This window comes from Erythrolamprus reginae, chromosome 4, assembly GCF_031021105.1.
Source record: "Erythrolamprus reginae isolate rEryReg1 chromosome 4, rEryReg1.hap1, whole genome shotgun sequence".
Classification (NCBI taxonomy): Eukaryota; Metazoa; Chordata; class Lepidosauria; order Squamata; family Dipsadidae; genus Erythrolamprus; species Erythrolamprus reginae.
Window position 1 is genome coordinate 96,149,832 of NC_091953.1, and position 16,314 is coordinate 96,166,145.

Here is a 16,314-nt window from a genome sequence, read left to right on the forward strand (position 1 = left end):
ATTGTCCTACCTTCCTTCTGCCTCCAACGAGACCATCCCTTGGCAATTAGATGGCACACCCTGGATCTCACCAGAGCGCTGAGAATATATATCCAACGCACAGGACCCTTTCGGAGGTCAGAAGCACTTTTTGTAGCCTATCATCCCAGAGTCATGGGGGCCAAAGTGTCTTCAACAGTAATAGGCCGTTGGATCAGAGGGACTATATCTAAGGCCTATGAGTCGGCCTCCCTCTCAGTTCCAAGGAACATCACCGCGCATTCCACCAGGAGCGCAGCCACCTCGGCCGCTTGGGCGACTCAAGCCCCGTTGGAGGAGGTCTGCAAAGCAGCCACTTGGGCCTCGCCAAATTCCTTCATCAGGCACTACAAAATTGATTCTTATGCTTCAGCGGACGCTGCCTTCGGCAGAAGGGTACTCCAATCCGTTATCTCACACGATAGCAAGCTAATCCCACCCTAGGGACCATCTATTGGGTATGTCCCATGTGACTGCTGGACCCGCTCCTTCAGTACGGAGAATAGGCGTTGATTGCTTACCTGAACGCCTCTTCTCGTACGGTGAGCGGGTACAGCAGTCACTTCCCGCCCTTGTATGTGTCTTCTTTACCTTTCTATATCTTTCTTCCTCTAACAATGAGAGTTGAACACTACAGAGCTTCACAACTGAGCCTAGTCTATGGATTCGCGAATTCTGGGGAAGGGGCGGATCCGGCAAGCTTTTTTAATACTAGGCTCAGTTCCACCGGATTGGACATGAGCAACCCATGTGACTGCTGTACCCGCTCACCGTACGAGAAGAGGCGTTCAGGTAAGCAATCAACGCCTATTTTATATTTAAGGAAAATTAAATAGTTTTATCAAATGACAGATCATGTCAATTTACTCCATCTTACAATGTAGTCACTATTGAGCTGTTTTACTCGGTAGCTGTAGAGTTTGATAGCCTAAATAGGCAATACTTTACAATTTTTTTATGTCTGCTTTTTGATAATCCCACTAGTTTATAGCTTATAGTATTCTAGTTTACAAAATGTTTTAAATTGCTAAAACAATTTAAAACCAACAATTAAGAATTATATAGTAAAAGCAATAAGGTAAGGTAATAGAAACGTATAAGACATCGTCTGGTTCTGTTTCAGCAATGGATGTCTTCAGTTGGAGAGAAGAAAGCCAATGGGAGGCCTCAGGGTACTGTGGGTACGAGTATTGCTGAATAATCACTGGCTGATAGCGACATGACAGAGTAGAAGATCAGCCTTACGTTTGATATCAGTGAAGCCAAACTGCAGGAAACAATTGACAAGTAAGCTTGAAACTACTGCAAATATGTGGGAAGAGTCAAAGCATGTAAAACTGTATTGCCCTCTTTTAATATTTTTTGTAAGTAATAGAACAATATAAACAAATGGTTATCAAACTTTACCATAGGGTAAAAAGAATGCTGCATATCTTGTTAATGAAGGCTCAGCAAGTTGCATTGAACTTCATATTGCCAAGTATGCAGCCACTGAATTCATAGTCTTATGATTTTGATTAGGTACTATATTTTTCAGAGTATAAGACGCACTGGAGTATAAGGCGCATCTTAGTTTTTGGAGAGGAAAATAGGGAGGGAATATCTGCCTACCAGATATTCATCTAGCTAGTGTCCTTAGTATGGTCAGCTTCAGCACATTATCTTATCCCCTAGTTAGGGCTTTAAAAAAACTTTATTCTGAGAGAATAATAATGAAAGAGTTTGCAAGCCTGTAAGAGTTGGGAACATCGTGACCGCCTGGTTAGGGCTAGGGAATTTTTTTTTTAAAAAAAGCTACATACAGAATATAAGACGCATCCTAATTTTCACCCTCTTTTAGGAAGGAAAATAGGTGCGTCTTATACTGAGAAAAATAAAGTACTTAATTTTTTTAATATATTCCTTGAATGTAACATTTGATATCAGTGGGAATGCAGTCCATTGACAATTAATGCTATTTTGGTTAGTGGGTTAGCATTTTATCTTCTAGTGCATTCATAATATTGCAATTAGCCAGCTCACATTTGTGAGATGGGTCACCATGTAAATCAGTTCAATATTTTAAAAGACGACGCCAATCCCATGATTGGGCCTGAAGCTCTGTCTCAACTGTGATTCTAGATCAGAGGCAGATGACCTCTCAAGGCCTGACTACAATTACTGTCATCTGTAATCTTTAATCTTACCAGTTGGGTTGGTAGAATATTCACAAATAATGATCAAAATTTCAAAATATGTGTGTTATTTGGAATTTATTCATCTATTGACCTTAGGATAAATATTGAAAACGGAGCTTTTGCAAATAATTATTTTCTGCCACTCTGATTTTACCCATCAAGATTCATCTTTCACTCACTTATAGTGATTTTGAGACCAAAAAATATTCTATTGTAGGCATGAAGAACAATCTTGTCCTCTGCTGCTGCACTTCTAAGTTGACTTATACAGGTATTCCTTGCTTAACAAATCATTAGGGCCAGTAACACTGTTGCTCAGTGACATGGTCATTAATGTCATGTCACCATATTGACATATAATAATAGCTGCAACAGTTCTGGTTGCTGTCATTAAGCAAACCCAACTTGGTCATTAGGTATGATGTCATATTATCATTATTCGCAAGTTCCTGCCAGCTTCCTCATGGACTTTGTAGAAAGCCAGAAGCAAAGGTTGCAAATGGCAATCATGTGAACATAGGATGCTGTATTCATAATTGTAAGCCAGTTGCCAAACATATGATTGCGAGAACATTATGATACTGGTAGCTTCTCCAGCAAAAATAGGTTCAGCTCAATTCTAACAAAATAAAAATATATTTTTTTATCCTCCTGCCAAAACGTATAAAACTTTAAGAAACAAAGTTTCTGAAACTCAAAAGACAGCTGTTTAACTCTTTTTCGTAAGGAAGATTTTAATTTTATTAGAAAAGGTCTTATTATGCCAATGAAGCTAATTCTTTAGATATAAGAAGGAATTTCTTGCAATGAGAAATAAAGGGAAAAAATCAGAGAATTCACACTCAGTGATTTCCACAAGGGATCAGTTCAGTCATCTTAGCTAAACCAGTTATTACATTCTGGATTTTAGCGTGTGTCCAGAGTTCTTTGCAAGGAGTCTGCATTGAAATAAATCATTTGAAGGGAAATAGGATTCAGATTATTATAGGATATGGGATAAATGAGTACTATTCTGTTTTATAGAACATAAACCTATCCTCTTTAGGATTTATTACATAGTCAAGGAAAATGTTCATCTCTAGCCAGAAAATCACAAATCAATTAATGATTAAACTCACCTTCTTAATCTTTGTACAAAATTGAATTAAACTGATTTCAGCAGTTATATTGCTGTACAAATGGGATTATGCAGGAAAGCAAAAGTTAATTGTCATGTATTTGGACCTCTTTATATGGTGTCAACTTACAGATGCTGTAGATGGCATTACTGTATCATAGCAACGACTAGGTCTCTTTTACATATTTGTATACCAAAAGGAGCAGGCTTCAGATCTTTATAGAATTTTGCAGATACAAAATGTTGAACTAATCATGTTTTCAAAATGACCTCTGTCAGGAATGGCTTTTACTGACCTGACAAATATTCTTGAACAATTTTAGAGTTGATTATAGAAGTCAAAATAGCTCTTAAAAACTGAACTATTGGGAGGGAAATGGATACAGAGTATATAAATTAATTACCATTTCTTTCTTTATTTAGCACTGTTAAGCCTATGCTTGGCTCAATACAAGAGGATTGGGGAGAACGTATTTTTAATCAACGACACAAAATTGTGATCACCCTAATGTCACCGAATGGCCACAGCTTGTAAAAGGTAAATACCAAGATAAAGCAAAACCTTTATAAAACAAATATTTTAAATACAAATCAACTGCTTTCATAACTATTAAATTACTAAACTTTAGGAGGACACTATCAAGGCAAGTAAATTAGAGATGACAATCCCTTTTTGTATAATTTTGAATGTTCATGATAATATTTAAAATATTATCATGTCAGAATTATCATTGGAAGATACTTACCTTAGTCCACCATATAGTTGGTGGAACCCACCACTGTCTAAATCTGTTTGAACCTTTTTTAAAGAGAAAACTCCTTCATATAACAAACAAATTTTATCTTTTGCTTTAAAATTTTGTTTTGTTAGGAAACTTGGTAATCTTGCTAAATGCAGCAAACTTGCATACCTTTGCTTTTTCTTTCCTAGGGAGTTACAGTGGAGGTAAAAGGAGTGGCTTGCAGAATGGAGAAGTTGCTCCGAGGGTTTTTGGAAGTGAGCCACCATTTGAAATTGCTAGTTCATGCTGCAGTGTTCAGATTAGTGGGTGTGTGTTGTGATCACATTTTCTGCAGTATAATTCAGGGCTGAAAATTTAAAGCATTTGTGATAAAAATTATATTAAATACATAATATCTAAAAAGGTTTGCAAGTGATTTATGCTGAACATTTGATTACTCTGTAGTGCTGTACTTCTTTCTGGATTACTTAATATAACAAATTTTTTAGAATTTCAAAGCTTTCATACAACTGCCCTGCAGGAAACATCGAGGCTGATCGGCATTAATTTAAACAGTTTATAAAATCAATAATTTTGCATTTTTTGATGATGAAACCAGGTCAGCTGTGTTTCTGAAAAATTTAAAAAGACAAACAAAACAAAATACTTGTTTTGTAACATGGAAATTATTTTTCAGCTCAGTTGATACTTACGGATTAACAAGAAAAATAAATACATCTTTGAATCAAAGGCATATTTGATGCTCTGTGAAAAGAGGTTTTGAAGAAGCATTTAGGATATAAAAATAAAATGTCATGTATTTTTTTTTTTTACGATACCATTGCTAGGCCGAAATGACACAAAATAGTTGCTAAACTTTTGTGTTCTCAAATACTCTTCATCAGACTAAGTATTAAAGCAAGAAAAAAGGGGATATTATGGCCAATAAAACACAGAGTACACATATATTCCAAACTTAAGTTTGGAAGATTGTATACTTTAATAAGAATCTGCTGGTGCTGTTTAAAAAGCTGAAAATTAAGATTTATTTAGGTCACCAAATCCACCCCATTTTTGAAATTGAAATGTCCAATAAAATAAAATAATATTGGTATGCTAAGTCATTGACTCAAACATGACCAAAGTCACATTTAATGCATAGTGAGTTATCTAGGAAGGACCTCAAGGGTTTTACATTTCATCTTCCCTTCAGCATTGAAATTGAGCCCTGGTTTATGGCAAACCATTGTTTGTTGTTTACAGCTGGACCGAAATTGTTATTTAGGAGACACTAACCAGATCAATGAGAATGAAAGGTTAGTTTTTATAACTATTAAAAATTAATTTTAAGCATCAAATCAAATTGTTGGAATTTTGGAGCTCATTTTATCCAAAAATATACCAGTCACATATACATCATCATATTATTTCAGAAATCTCAACATTTTTTTATTCTGTTCAGAATGCTTCTGGATGACTTTTCTTTCTCAGGTTTAGTGTTAGATTTAACAAACCTTTCAAAGTTTTACTACAGTTGCCCAAATAGATCCCAGTTTTCATTATACAGTATAGACATGAACTATTTTCACCATGTGATACACAATACTTTTGAAAAGCTGGAACTATCTACCATTGAACAAACTGTAGGCAAAAGTATATTAATAATGAGCTTTCTGTTATTTCTTTAAAAAAGTTATTTAACATGATTCTCCTTGCTAAAGAATACGTCATTTCCAGTTCTAGCCCCTAAAACCTTAAAGGCAAGGCAAAAAGAGGAACTGTGGCTGTTTTATCTTGATTTGCACTTGAAACAGCTGTCCCACATCCCACATTGTATATTCTTAGGTAACAAATTTCATTGCTTCATTTGTAGTACAGTAGTCCCTCGATTATCGCGAGGGTTCCGTTCCAGGACCCCTTGCGATAATCGAAATTTCGCGATATAGCGGTGCGGAAGTAAAAACACCATCTGCGCATGCGTGCCACTTTTCCATGGTGTTTTTACTTCCGCACCGCCAGCCCGCTGCCCGCCACTTGTCCGCTGCCCGCCCGCTCACCTCGCCAGCAAGAGGGGAAGACCCATGAAAGATTCCTTGGGCCGCCTAGCAGCTGATCTGCTCGGCAGCGCAGCAGCAGCCTGCGCTGCCGAGCAGATCAGCTGCTAGGCGGCCCAAGGAACCTTCCATCGGTCTTCCCCCTCTTGCTTGTGAGGGCGCTTCAACGTTTCCGGACGGCAAGCTCGGACTCTTTCTTTTTCCCTCAGAGGACGCTTATGACAGGCGGCTGAGGCTTCGAGTGTGTCCCCTTCCACCGCCAAGGTCTCCCAGGAGTCCACACCCCCTTTTAAGGCGCCCGCAGATCAAGCGCTCTAGCCAGGCCCGGGCGCACGCCCCCTCTTCCCGCTTCGGTGGGCCTGCCCGGCGCGGGGGTCTCTTCCCCCTCATGGACACTCTTCGTGCCTGGCTTCCTTCTCTCTCCTCCCTTCCCCCCGCTTTCCTCCGGGCGTGTTGGAGAAGAGGGTCTTCTTCCGCTCTTATTGTCTTGGGTGGGCGGGAGGCAGGAGCTGCAGAAAGGGAAACTTTTTTGTTTTCCTTCGCTCCGCCACCCAAGAGAGCGGAGAGGCAGCGGGGGCGCAAGGAAGAAGAAGCGGTGGTGGCGGCGGCTTCCTTCGGGGGCAACGCCAGCAAGAGGGAAGATGACGCGCGGGCGGCACAGGGGGGGGGAGGCAAAGCTCTGCGGCTCCAGCCACTTTCAGCCAAGCCTCCCCGGCCACGGAGCCAGGGAAGCCGAGCCGGGCGTGGAACATCGGCGCAGGAGGCAGGACACGATCGGGCGACCGGAGCAGCAGCGCCGCCGCCGTCACGCCCGGCTCGGCTTCCCTGGCTGCGTGGCCGGGGAGGCTTGGCTGAAAGTGGCTGGAGCCGCAGAGCTTTGCCTCCCCCCCCCCTGTGCCGCCCGCGCGTCATCTTCCCTCTTGCTGGCGTTGCCCCCGAAGGAAGCCGCCGCCACCACCGCTTCTTCTTCCTTGCGCCCCCGCTGCCTCTCCGCTCTCTTGGGTGGCGGAGCGAAGGAAAACAAAAAGTTTCCCTTTCTGCAGCTCCTGCCTCCCGCCCACCCAAGACAATAAGAGCGGAAGAAGACCCTCTTCTCCAACACGCCCGGAGGAAAGCGGGGGGAAGGGAGGAGAGGTCTTCCCCCTCTTGCTGGCGTGCGTGGGCGGTGGGGAAGACCCATGGGAGATTCCTTGGGCCGCCTAGCAGCTGAGGGTCTTCCCCACCGCCCACGCACGCCAGCAAGAGGGACACTCTTCGTGCCTGGCTTCCTTCTCTCTCCTCCCTTCCCCCCGCTTTCCTCGGGGCGTGTTGGAGAAGAGGGTCTTCTTCCGCTCTTATTGTCTTGGGTGGGCGGGAGGCAGGAGCTGCAGAAAGGGAAACTTTTTGTTTTCCTTCGCTCCGCCACCCAAGAGAGCGGAGAGGCAGCGGGGGGCGCAAGGAAGAAGAAGCGGTGGTGGCGGCGGCTTCCTTCGGGGGCAACGCCAGCAAGAGGGAAGATGACGCGCGGGCGGCACAGGGGGGGGGGGAGGCAAAGCTCTGCGGCTCCAGCCACTTTCAGCCAAGCCTCCCCGGCCACGGAGCCAGGGAAGCCGAGCCGGGCGTGGAACATCGGCGCAGGAGGCAGGACACGATCGGGCGACCGGAGCAGCAGCGCCGCCGCCGTCACGCCCGGCTCGGCTTCCCTGGCTGCGTGGCCGGGGAGGCTTGGCTGAAAGTGGCTGGAGCCGCAGAGCTTTGCCTCCCCCCCCCCCTGTGCCGCCCGCGCGTCATCTTCCCTCTTGCTGGCGTTGCCCCCGAAGGAAGCCGCCGCCACCACCGCTTCTTCTTCCTTGCGCCCCCGCTGCCTCTCCGCTCTCTTGGGTGGCGGAGCGAAGGAAAACAAAAAGTTTCCCTTTCTGCAGCTCCTGCCTCCCGCCCACCCAAGACAATAAGAGCGGAAGAAGACCCTCTTCTCCAACACGCCCGGAGGAAAGCGGGGGGAAGGGAGGAGAGGTCTTCCCCCTCTTGCTGGCGTGCGTGGGCGGTGGGGAAGACCCATGGGAGATTCCTTGGGCCGCCTAGCAGCTGAGGGTCTTCCCCACCGCCCACGCACGCCAGCAAGAGGGACACTCTTCGTGCCTGGCTTCCTTCTCTCTCCTCCCTTCCCCCCGCTTTCCTCCGGGCGTGTTGGAGAAGAGGGTCTTCTTCCGCTCTTATTGTCTTGGGTGGGCGGGAGGCAGGAGCTGCAGAAAGGGAAACTTTTTGTTTTCCTTCGCTCCGCCACCCAAGAGAGCGGAGAGGCAGCGGGGGGCGCAAGGAAGAAGAAGCGGTGGTGGCGGCGGCTTCCTTGGGGGCAACGCCAGCAAGAGGGTCTTCCCCCTCTTGCTGGCGTGCGTGGGCGGTGGGGAAGACCCATGGGAGATTCCTTGGGCCGCCTAGCAGCTGAGGGTCTTCCCCACCGCCCACGCACGCCAGCAAGAGGGCGAAGACCCTCTTGCTGGCGTTGCCCCCGAAGGAAGCCGCCGCCGCCACGCCCGGCTCGGCTTCCCTGGCTCCTTGGCCGGGTGGGCTCGGCCGAAAGGGGCTGGAACTGCAGAGCCGAAGGGTGGCCTTTTTGTCTGGGAGGGAAGATGACGCGCGGGCGGCACAGGGGGGGGGGGGAGGCAAAGCTCTGCGGCTCCAGCCACTTTCAGCCAAGCCTCCCCGGCCACGGAGCCAGGGAAGCCGAGCCGGGCGTGGAACATCGGCGCAGGAGGCAGGACACGATCGGGCGACCGGAGCAGCAGCGCCGCCGCCGTCACGCCCGGCTCGGCTTCCCTGGCTGCTTGGCGGGGGGGGGGGGAGGCTTGGCCGAAAGGGGCTGTACCCGCAGAGCTTTGCCTCCCACCCCTCGCCCCTGTGCTGCCGGCGCGTCATCTTCCCTCCCAGACTCCCCCGGCAAAGTGACGTGGAGGAATGGAAAGCTGAAACCGGGCGGTTTGAGTTTCCCATTCCTTCAAGTCACTTCGCCGCTGCTCTCCTGGCTAAACTGTGTGGCAGGAGACAGGCTTTGAGTTTTTGGCTGGGGGGGAGAAGTAGAACCTTCCTAACTCCCCCCCCCCACCAGCCAGAAGGAGCGGCGAAGTGACGTGGAGGAATGGAAAGCTGAAACTGGGCGGTTTGAGTTTCCCATTCCTCCAAGTCACTTTGCCGCTCCTCTCCTGGCTAAACCGGCGGCAGGAGACAGGGTTGGGGGGGGGTACTGGGAAGCCCCCCAGGCCGACTGCCACCTTTTCAAACAGCCGCGCCCTTCCCAGCTGAGTCCTGAAGCCAAGCGCCTTTGGAACTTCTGCGCTTGGCTTCAGGACTCAGCTGGGAAGCGGCACGGGTGTTTTAAAAGGTCTCCCCCGGCATGGGGGGCTTCCTAGCACCCCCCCAAACCCGGGTTGGGGGTTCGGGGGGGTGCTAGGAAGCCTCCCATGCCGGCGGGAAGACCCAGGGAAGGTTCCTTTGGCCGCCTAGCAGCTGATCTGCCCGGCGGTAATGCAAACTCCACCATCTACGCATGCGTGCAGATGGTGGTGTTACTTCCGGGTAGAAAACTCGCGATATAGCGTTTCGCGAAGCTCGAGATCGCGAAACTCGAGGGATCACTGTACTATTCAAATAAACAGTTGGGCTGAACTTTGCCTCAAATAATGACATAATATTTGTATATAATCAACTAACGTCCATGGATCTGAAGCTTTGCAGTTGAGAAGAGAAAAATTGATATATTCTGAAATTTAAAGTCCATACTTAGAAGTTTTCATTAGCTCTTTTTTTACAAGTTTTATTTGCCTTATAAAACAATATTTAAAGCAGCTAATTGTAAGCAATATGACCAGAGCTTGTATTTATGCTTCTCCTGGCTGTAGGCATCCTTATTTGTAAACATCTTTCCTATGAAAACTAGGTATTAGTGAAGCATTAACATCACATAATATAGAGCCATATCACATTCTTCAAACCTACATGCAAAGTTGTTTAAGTTTTTATTTAAACATTTCAGATCACCAGGAGAACCTCACTCTGAAAACATTGAAACTAGCCGAATGTAAGTATAAATAGCATTACTAAAGAATGCATTTGTGTGTTTAAGCCAGATGCAACATCAGGGTTGTGTTATGGCAGTTTTGTAACAACTACCTTTAAATTGTATTTCAGAGAAATTACTCAGCATTGAAACCATATAGTACTGTATTCAACTTTATCTAATGGGGTGCTGCTTATGCAACAGAATTTTCCTTGAATTTCTTCCCACTATCTTCCCTGTTTGTGCTCCAAAATTTATTCCAGAGAGTCCCCATGATGTTGGACAAGATTTGAGAAATGGAGGAGTGGGTATAAATCCATCCTCTTCTTCTAATTGGAAAGCTTGTTTCTCCCAGCAGAATGGCAGAAATAATGCCCATAATAATTAAGGATTATTATGGATAATAAAGATATTAAGGATTCTACTGTGCTAAAATATCCAGCTTTCAGAAAGTTATATATTCAAATATAACATCATAGTTTAGTGCTTGAGTAATATTCAATGTCCTATTGAACCCTTTTAACTGAAATTAAAGTGTACAATTTATTAGGGTTTATACAAGTCCTTCTAAAGAGGTGCAGATCTCCTTTTGAAGGTTCTGCACAGTCCTACAATTTATACAAATGTGAAATCTTTGTGTATAGTTTCCTACATCAAATTGTTTCAAAATTATATACATGTAGTTAAATAGGCAGCTGTTGCAATTACTTCATAAGTGGAATAAGGTATTGATAGTCAGGCATCCTCTTCGAAGCCTAACCACTTCATTCTGTAGCAGCTGCAATCTTAGGAATACAACATGAGTAGCTTCAGATGGCGCGCCTATGGTAGTTTTAGTACTGTTAATTCTCCACTTTCAAACCAGTAAAGTAAGCTGTTTTGTAACAGCCATAGTTTCCTACTACTCATTAGGTGCATCTACATTTGAGCCGTGTCCTGTTTTCTAACCATAACTTGGATATTTCCAAACTCTTGAAGCTTAAAGGGCATTTTAGTAATATCATACATAAAATTATTAACAACACGATCTTAAAATTAAAAGAAGAAAAGATCATGGTACACTTCATCATAAGAAAAACAGGTTTTTTTAAAAAAAAATGACTGGATTTTTTTTATCCAAAAAAGAGTAATTTAAATAGAACATATTTCAGACATCCATTGCTACAGATTTACCAACAATATAGATTTAGTCTTAAAGTTAAATTTAAGGTGTTCTACAATTCAACCTTGATTTAACTGATAGTTTTGAGAGAAAGGAGTCCATTAAACTCAAGAGCCTCTTTAATTCAGGTGTATATAAATGGCATAATTTGAATAATGATACAATTGATATTTTTGTCTTCCATCAAAACATTCTCAATATCCAATAAAATAATATCTGCTGGATTTTCATTATTTGGAGTTTAAAATAACTTAATTATGAATCTAATATTATCAGAAGCTTAATGGCTTAATTAATCCAGTTTATTCAAATTTGTCAGAAAAACAAGCTGTAACCAACAAGTAAGTTCGCTATTAAAATTGTAGCATTAGAAAAATGCTACAAAATATATATAATTGCACTATATGGTTGGATTTTTGTCAAGTTTAAGTAAGCTGTAATTGTGCTCTCAGTGAATGAAAAAAGATAAACCAAGCTTGCTTTGTGCATCATCAATATACTCTACCAAAATTTTATAAAATTAATTGCAAACACAGTTCCTAAGACAGAACATCTCAGTTATTGTAGAAAAGCATCTTTGTCAACATCTTCAGTTACAAATGTGAAATACATAATTTAGAATGCATTTCTTGAAAATGGTTGATCTAATACCTTTTTTATTTGCTAAAGTGCATCTAATAGAGAACTACATGTCTTAATTGTCTAAAAATTACGGAAATTCTCTTCCTTTTCTAAATATTGTTGCATGATAAAATGCAATAAAAATTCTATTTCAGAGCCATTGAGTTTCCTAAGCTATAATTAGTAGCAATTAAATCTGTATCCCTCAAGAGCATGCCTAAAGCATTGCCAGTAGTTAAATTTTTTCATCCAGAGATTTAACTTTAAATGTTTCTTCTTTAAGAAGCATAAATAATAATATGCAATGAGTAAATGCTTTTGTTGTCTCATGGCAAAAGCAGTTTTCTGTTAGTACAAAAGAATGACTCTCATATTTCATTAGCTTAATAAATTGTTTATTATTTAACTGAGATTTGGTTATAATCTAATTATATTTTAAACAGCTATCAAATAAAATCAATTTCATTGGTACACAGTTAGACAATAGCGTGCTTTAATTTTAATGTGTCACACTTTAAATACTACAAAATGAAATGCCAGGAAAATATATTTTCTCTATAGAATAAAATAAAGCTAATTCAGAGTTGGCATGACTATTAGAACACCAAAAATCACATAATATTTCAAACCAAAGAATATTATTTGACTCAGATTTGAACCATTTTGATTCAAAACTCTTCTATGGTAGTTCTAATAAACCACTGACTTGGGCATATAGATGTTCAAAACAATTACAAGTAGCCTTGCTTAGTGATATTTGTTCAGCAGCTATTCAGAGTTACAGTGCAACTGAATAAATGGTAGTTATACCCATTTCTAGATATTGCAATGCCTCCAGAATCAAGTGATCAAAATTTGGGTGCTTGGCAACCCAACTGCCCTTCCAACCAAAGAGTACTTTAATTCCCCCCACCCATCTATCTCTTTGCTCTTTTGGCTGTCTTACACTTCACTGCCTGTCTCCCTATACTTTTCTGACTTGGGCCCCACCCCACTTATTTTGCTGTCCACTGACCTTTATTTTCTTCTTCCTACTGCTGATCATGTACACCTAGCCTGGCCCTTCACAAGATCCTGCTGGCTGTGCCAAACCTTCTTCCTGGAGCTCTGTGTAGCCTTGTCCAAGACATCTGGCCTTCTTGCAAGACTTCAAAACCTTCCAAAATCTTGCAAGAAGACTGCATGCTATTTGGACAAGAGTGGCAGGGCCAAACTAAACATGTTTTGGTGAAAGTCCATTAGACTGGCAAGGCAAGGAGAGCCAAGGGCAGAAGGTGATGGAGGGCAGAGCGGCCAAAATGGCAGAAATTGGAGGCGATAGATGATGGGAGATGTTGAAGTAGACCCAATCTCTTATCTTGGTTAGGTTAATGACAGAAATCAATAAGCAGTGAGGCAAAATGACATTACTGCATCACTAAATTATAGGAATTGTGATTCCAGTTACCATGATTAACCTACATGGATGTATTTATTCCAGAGAATGGCTGCAGTAATGCTAAGTGGTTTTTAATCTAACTTTTAAGTGCAAGTAGTCATTGGGTTATCAGATCCACGGAGAGTCAGTGGAGACTGAAAGTATAGGGTTGTATGGGCATGAGAACAAATGGGAACAACACACCAGAGCAATTTGCAAAATCTTCCCTGCTGGCTTCTCTTCTGCCGGGCTTCTCGGCACGAGCCCTCAATTAAGTTCAAAGGTAGGAATTCAGACACACAGAGTTGTATAGTCAACAACACTGTTTTTATCGAAAGTAAAATAGGAGCCAAAGGGCTCACCTTCAAAGCAACCGCCTTGAATGCTGTGAAGAACAATAAACCAACACAAAGCAGATAACTAGCAGCTGTGAAGAAGTCACTGCCACTCTCCTTCAAGAGTTCTCAAGTCACAAACTTGACTATGATTTAGTTCAAAAGTTCTGGAAACAGTTCAAAGAGAGTCCTTGTAGAATCCTGATACAAAAATACATGTCTCTTTCTCACCGAACGGATAAACTTCCACATCCAGAGGCCAGAACGCTGACAATTTAACAGCAGCCCCCAATTAGTCTAATTACACCCAGCCACAGGTGATCGCCCGTATTTCCTGTAGTATTTACGCAGTTGCTCTTTCCTAGACATTGCCCTGCATCTGTGCACATCAATGAATGTCTCTCCTTCCAAATCCAGTGATGATAACGATGATTAATCACTCACGGGGCGACTAACTAATGGGCTGTCTGCCATTACCCCCTCTGAGGATCCCATTTCACTTGCACTGTCAGCTACAGACTCTTCACTGTCAGAAGCAGTCGGCAGTAAAACTGGCCTCTGACACTGGGAGCATTCACCCACATCCACCCCCACAGTCCTTGGGGTAGGTGCTGGCCCAGAGCCAACCACAATAGTTTCCCAGATGATTTTCCTTGTGTGAAGCCAGCAGGGAAATTCACAAATGGTAATCACATGACACAGGGAACCGATGATGGCCAGAACTTTGAGAACCTGTCATACTTCCATTTCTTTTTCAATGCCACCGTAGCTTTGAACAGTTACTGAACAAATGTACATAAGCCTGTATTAAAAATTATGATAATCAAAAATTATCTTCATCTGATATTCCCTCTTCAGAAACCAATTTAGAAAATCTAATCTAATCCCACATGGTGGCTCAGTGGCTAACACGCTGAGTTTGTTGATCAGCATTTTGGTGGTTCGAATCCCTAGCGCCACATAATAGAATGAGCTCCTGCCCCAGTTTCTGCCAACCTAGCAGTTTGAAAGCATGTAAACATGCAAGTAGAAAAATAGAGACCACCTTGTTGGGAAGGTAACAGCGTTCCGTGCGCCTTCGCCATTTAGTCATGCGGGCCACATGGCCATGGAATTGTAATCAGAAGAGCATTGGCTCTTCGGCTTAAAAATGAAGATGAGTACCAACCCCTAGAGTCAGAACGACTAGCAAGTATGTGCAAGGTGAGCCTATAGAATAGAATAGAATTTGTTATTGGCCAAGTGTGACTGGACACAAGGAATTTGTCTTTGGTGCATATGCTGTCAGTGTACATAAAAGACAAAGATAATATTTGTCAAGAATCATGAGGTACAACACTTAATGATTGTCATAGAAGTCAAATAAGTGATGAGGAAACAATACTTAATAAAAATATTTTATGAATACAAGCAACAAATCATATAGAAACATAGAAACATAGAAGACTGACGGCAGAAAAAGACCCCATGGTCCATCTAGTCTGCCCTTTTACTATTTCCTGTATTTTATCTTACAATGGATATATGTTTATCCCAGGCATGTTTAAATTCGGTTACTGTGGATTTATCTACCACGTCTGCTGGAAGTTTGTTCCAAGGATCTACTACTCTTTCAGTAAAATAATACTTTCTCATGTTGCCTTTGATCTTTCCCCCAACTAACTTCAGATTGTGTCCCCTTGTTCTTGTGTTCACTTTCCTGTTAAAAACACTTCCCTCCTGAACCCTATTTAACCCTTTAACATATTTAAATGTTTCGATCATGTCCCCCCTTTTCCTTCTGTCTTCCAGACTATACAGATTGAGTTCATTAAGTCTTTCCTGATACGTTTTATACTTCAGACCTTCCACCATTCTTGTAGCCCGTCTTTGGACCCGTTCAATTTTGTCAATATCTTTTTGTAGGTGAGGTCTCCAGAACTGAACACAGTACTCCAAATGTGGTCTCACCAGCGCTCTATATAAGGGGATCACAATCTCCCTCTTCCTGCTTGTTATACCTCTAGCTATGCAGCCAAGCATCCTACTTGCCTTTCCTACTGCCCGACCACACTGCTCACCCATTTTGAGACTGTCAGAAATCACTACCCCTAAATCCTTCTCTTCTGAAGTTTTTGCTAACACAGAACTGCCAATGCAATACTCAGATTTAGGATTCCTTTTCCCCAAGTGCATTATTTTACATTTGGAAACATTAAACTGCAGTTTCCATTGCTTTGACCATTTATCTAGTAACGCTAAATCATTTACCATATTACAGACCCCTCCAGGAATATTAACCCTATTGCACACTTTAGAGTCATCGGCAAATAGGCAAACCTTCCCTACCAAACCTTCCCCTATGTCACTCACAAACATATTAAAAAGAATAGGACCCAGAACAGACCCTTGTGGCACACCGCTTGTAACCTGTCTCTGCTCAGAATACTCGCCATTAACAATAACTCTCTGATGTCTATGCTTCAGCCAGCTTGAAATCCACTGAACTATCCAGGGATTAAGTCCAATCTTCACTAATTTATCTATCAGCTCTTTATGTGGAACCGTATCAAAGGCTTTGCTGAAGTCCAGATAGGCAATATCCACGGCACCACCTTGATCCAACACCTTTGTGACATAGTCAAAGAACTCAATGAGATTAGTCTGACACGATTTGCC

At 42.9% G+C, this 16,314-nt stretch overlaps 1 protein-coding gene across 6 annotated transcripts in view; it reads left to right on the top strand.

Annotated features, from left to right (window-relative positions):
• Positions 1-16,314, top strand: part of UBE3A (ubiquitin protein ligase E3A) — a 75,209-nt gene that overhangs the window by 22,658 nt on the left and 36,237 nt on the right. The window contains exons 3-6 of one of the 6 annotated variants that reach the window (XM_070750999.1): positions 1,142-1,305; positions 3,736-3,850; positions 4,244-4,361; positions 10,098-10,142. In XM_070750999.1, the coding sequence (XP_070607100.1) occupies positions 10,141-10,142 (2 nt within the window). In that variant the 5' untranslated portion in view covers positions 1,142-1,305; positions 3,736-3,850; positions 4,244-4,361; positions 10,098-10,140. Of the gene's footprint in view, positions 1-1,141; positions 1,306-3,735; positions 3,851-4,243; positions 4,362-5,297; positions 5,351-10,097; positions 10,143-16,314 lie in introns of those variants that run through there. The other 5 variants (XM_070751000.1, XM_070750995.1, XM_070751001.1 and 2 more) reach the window with 5 other exon arrangements.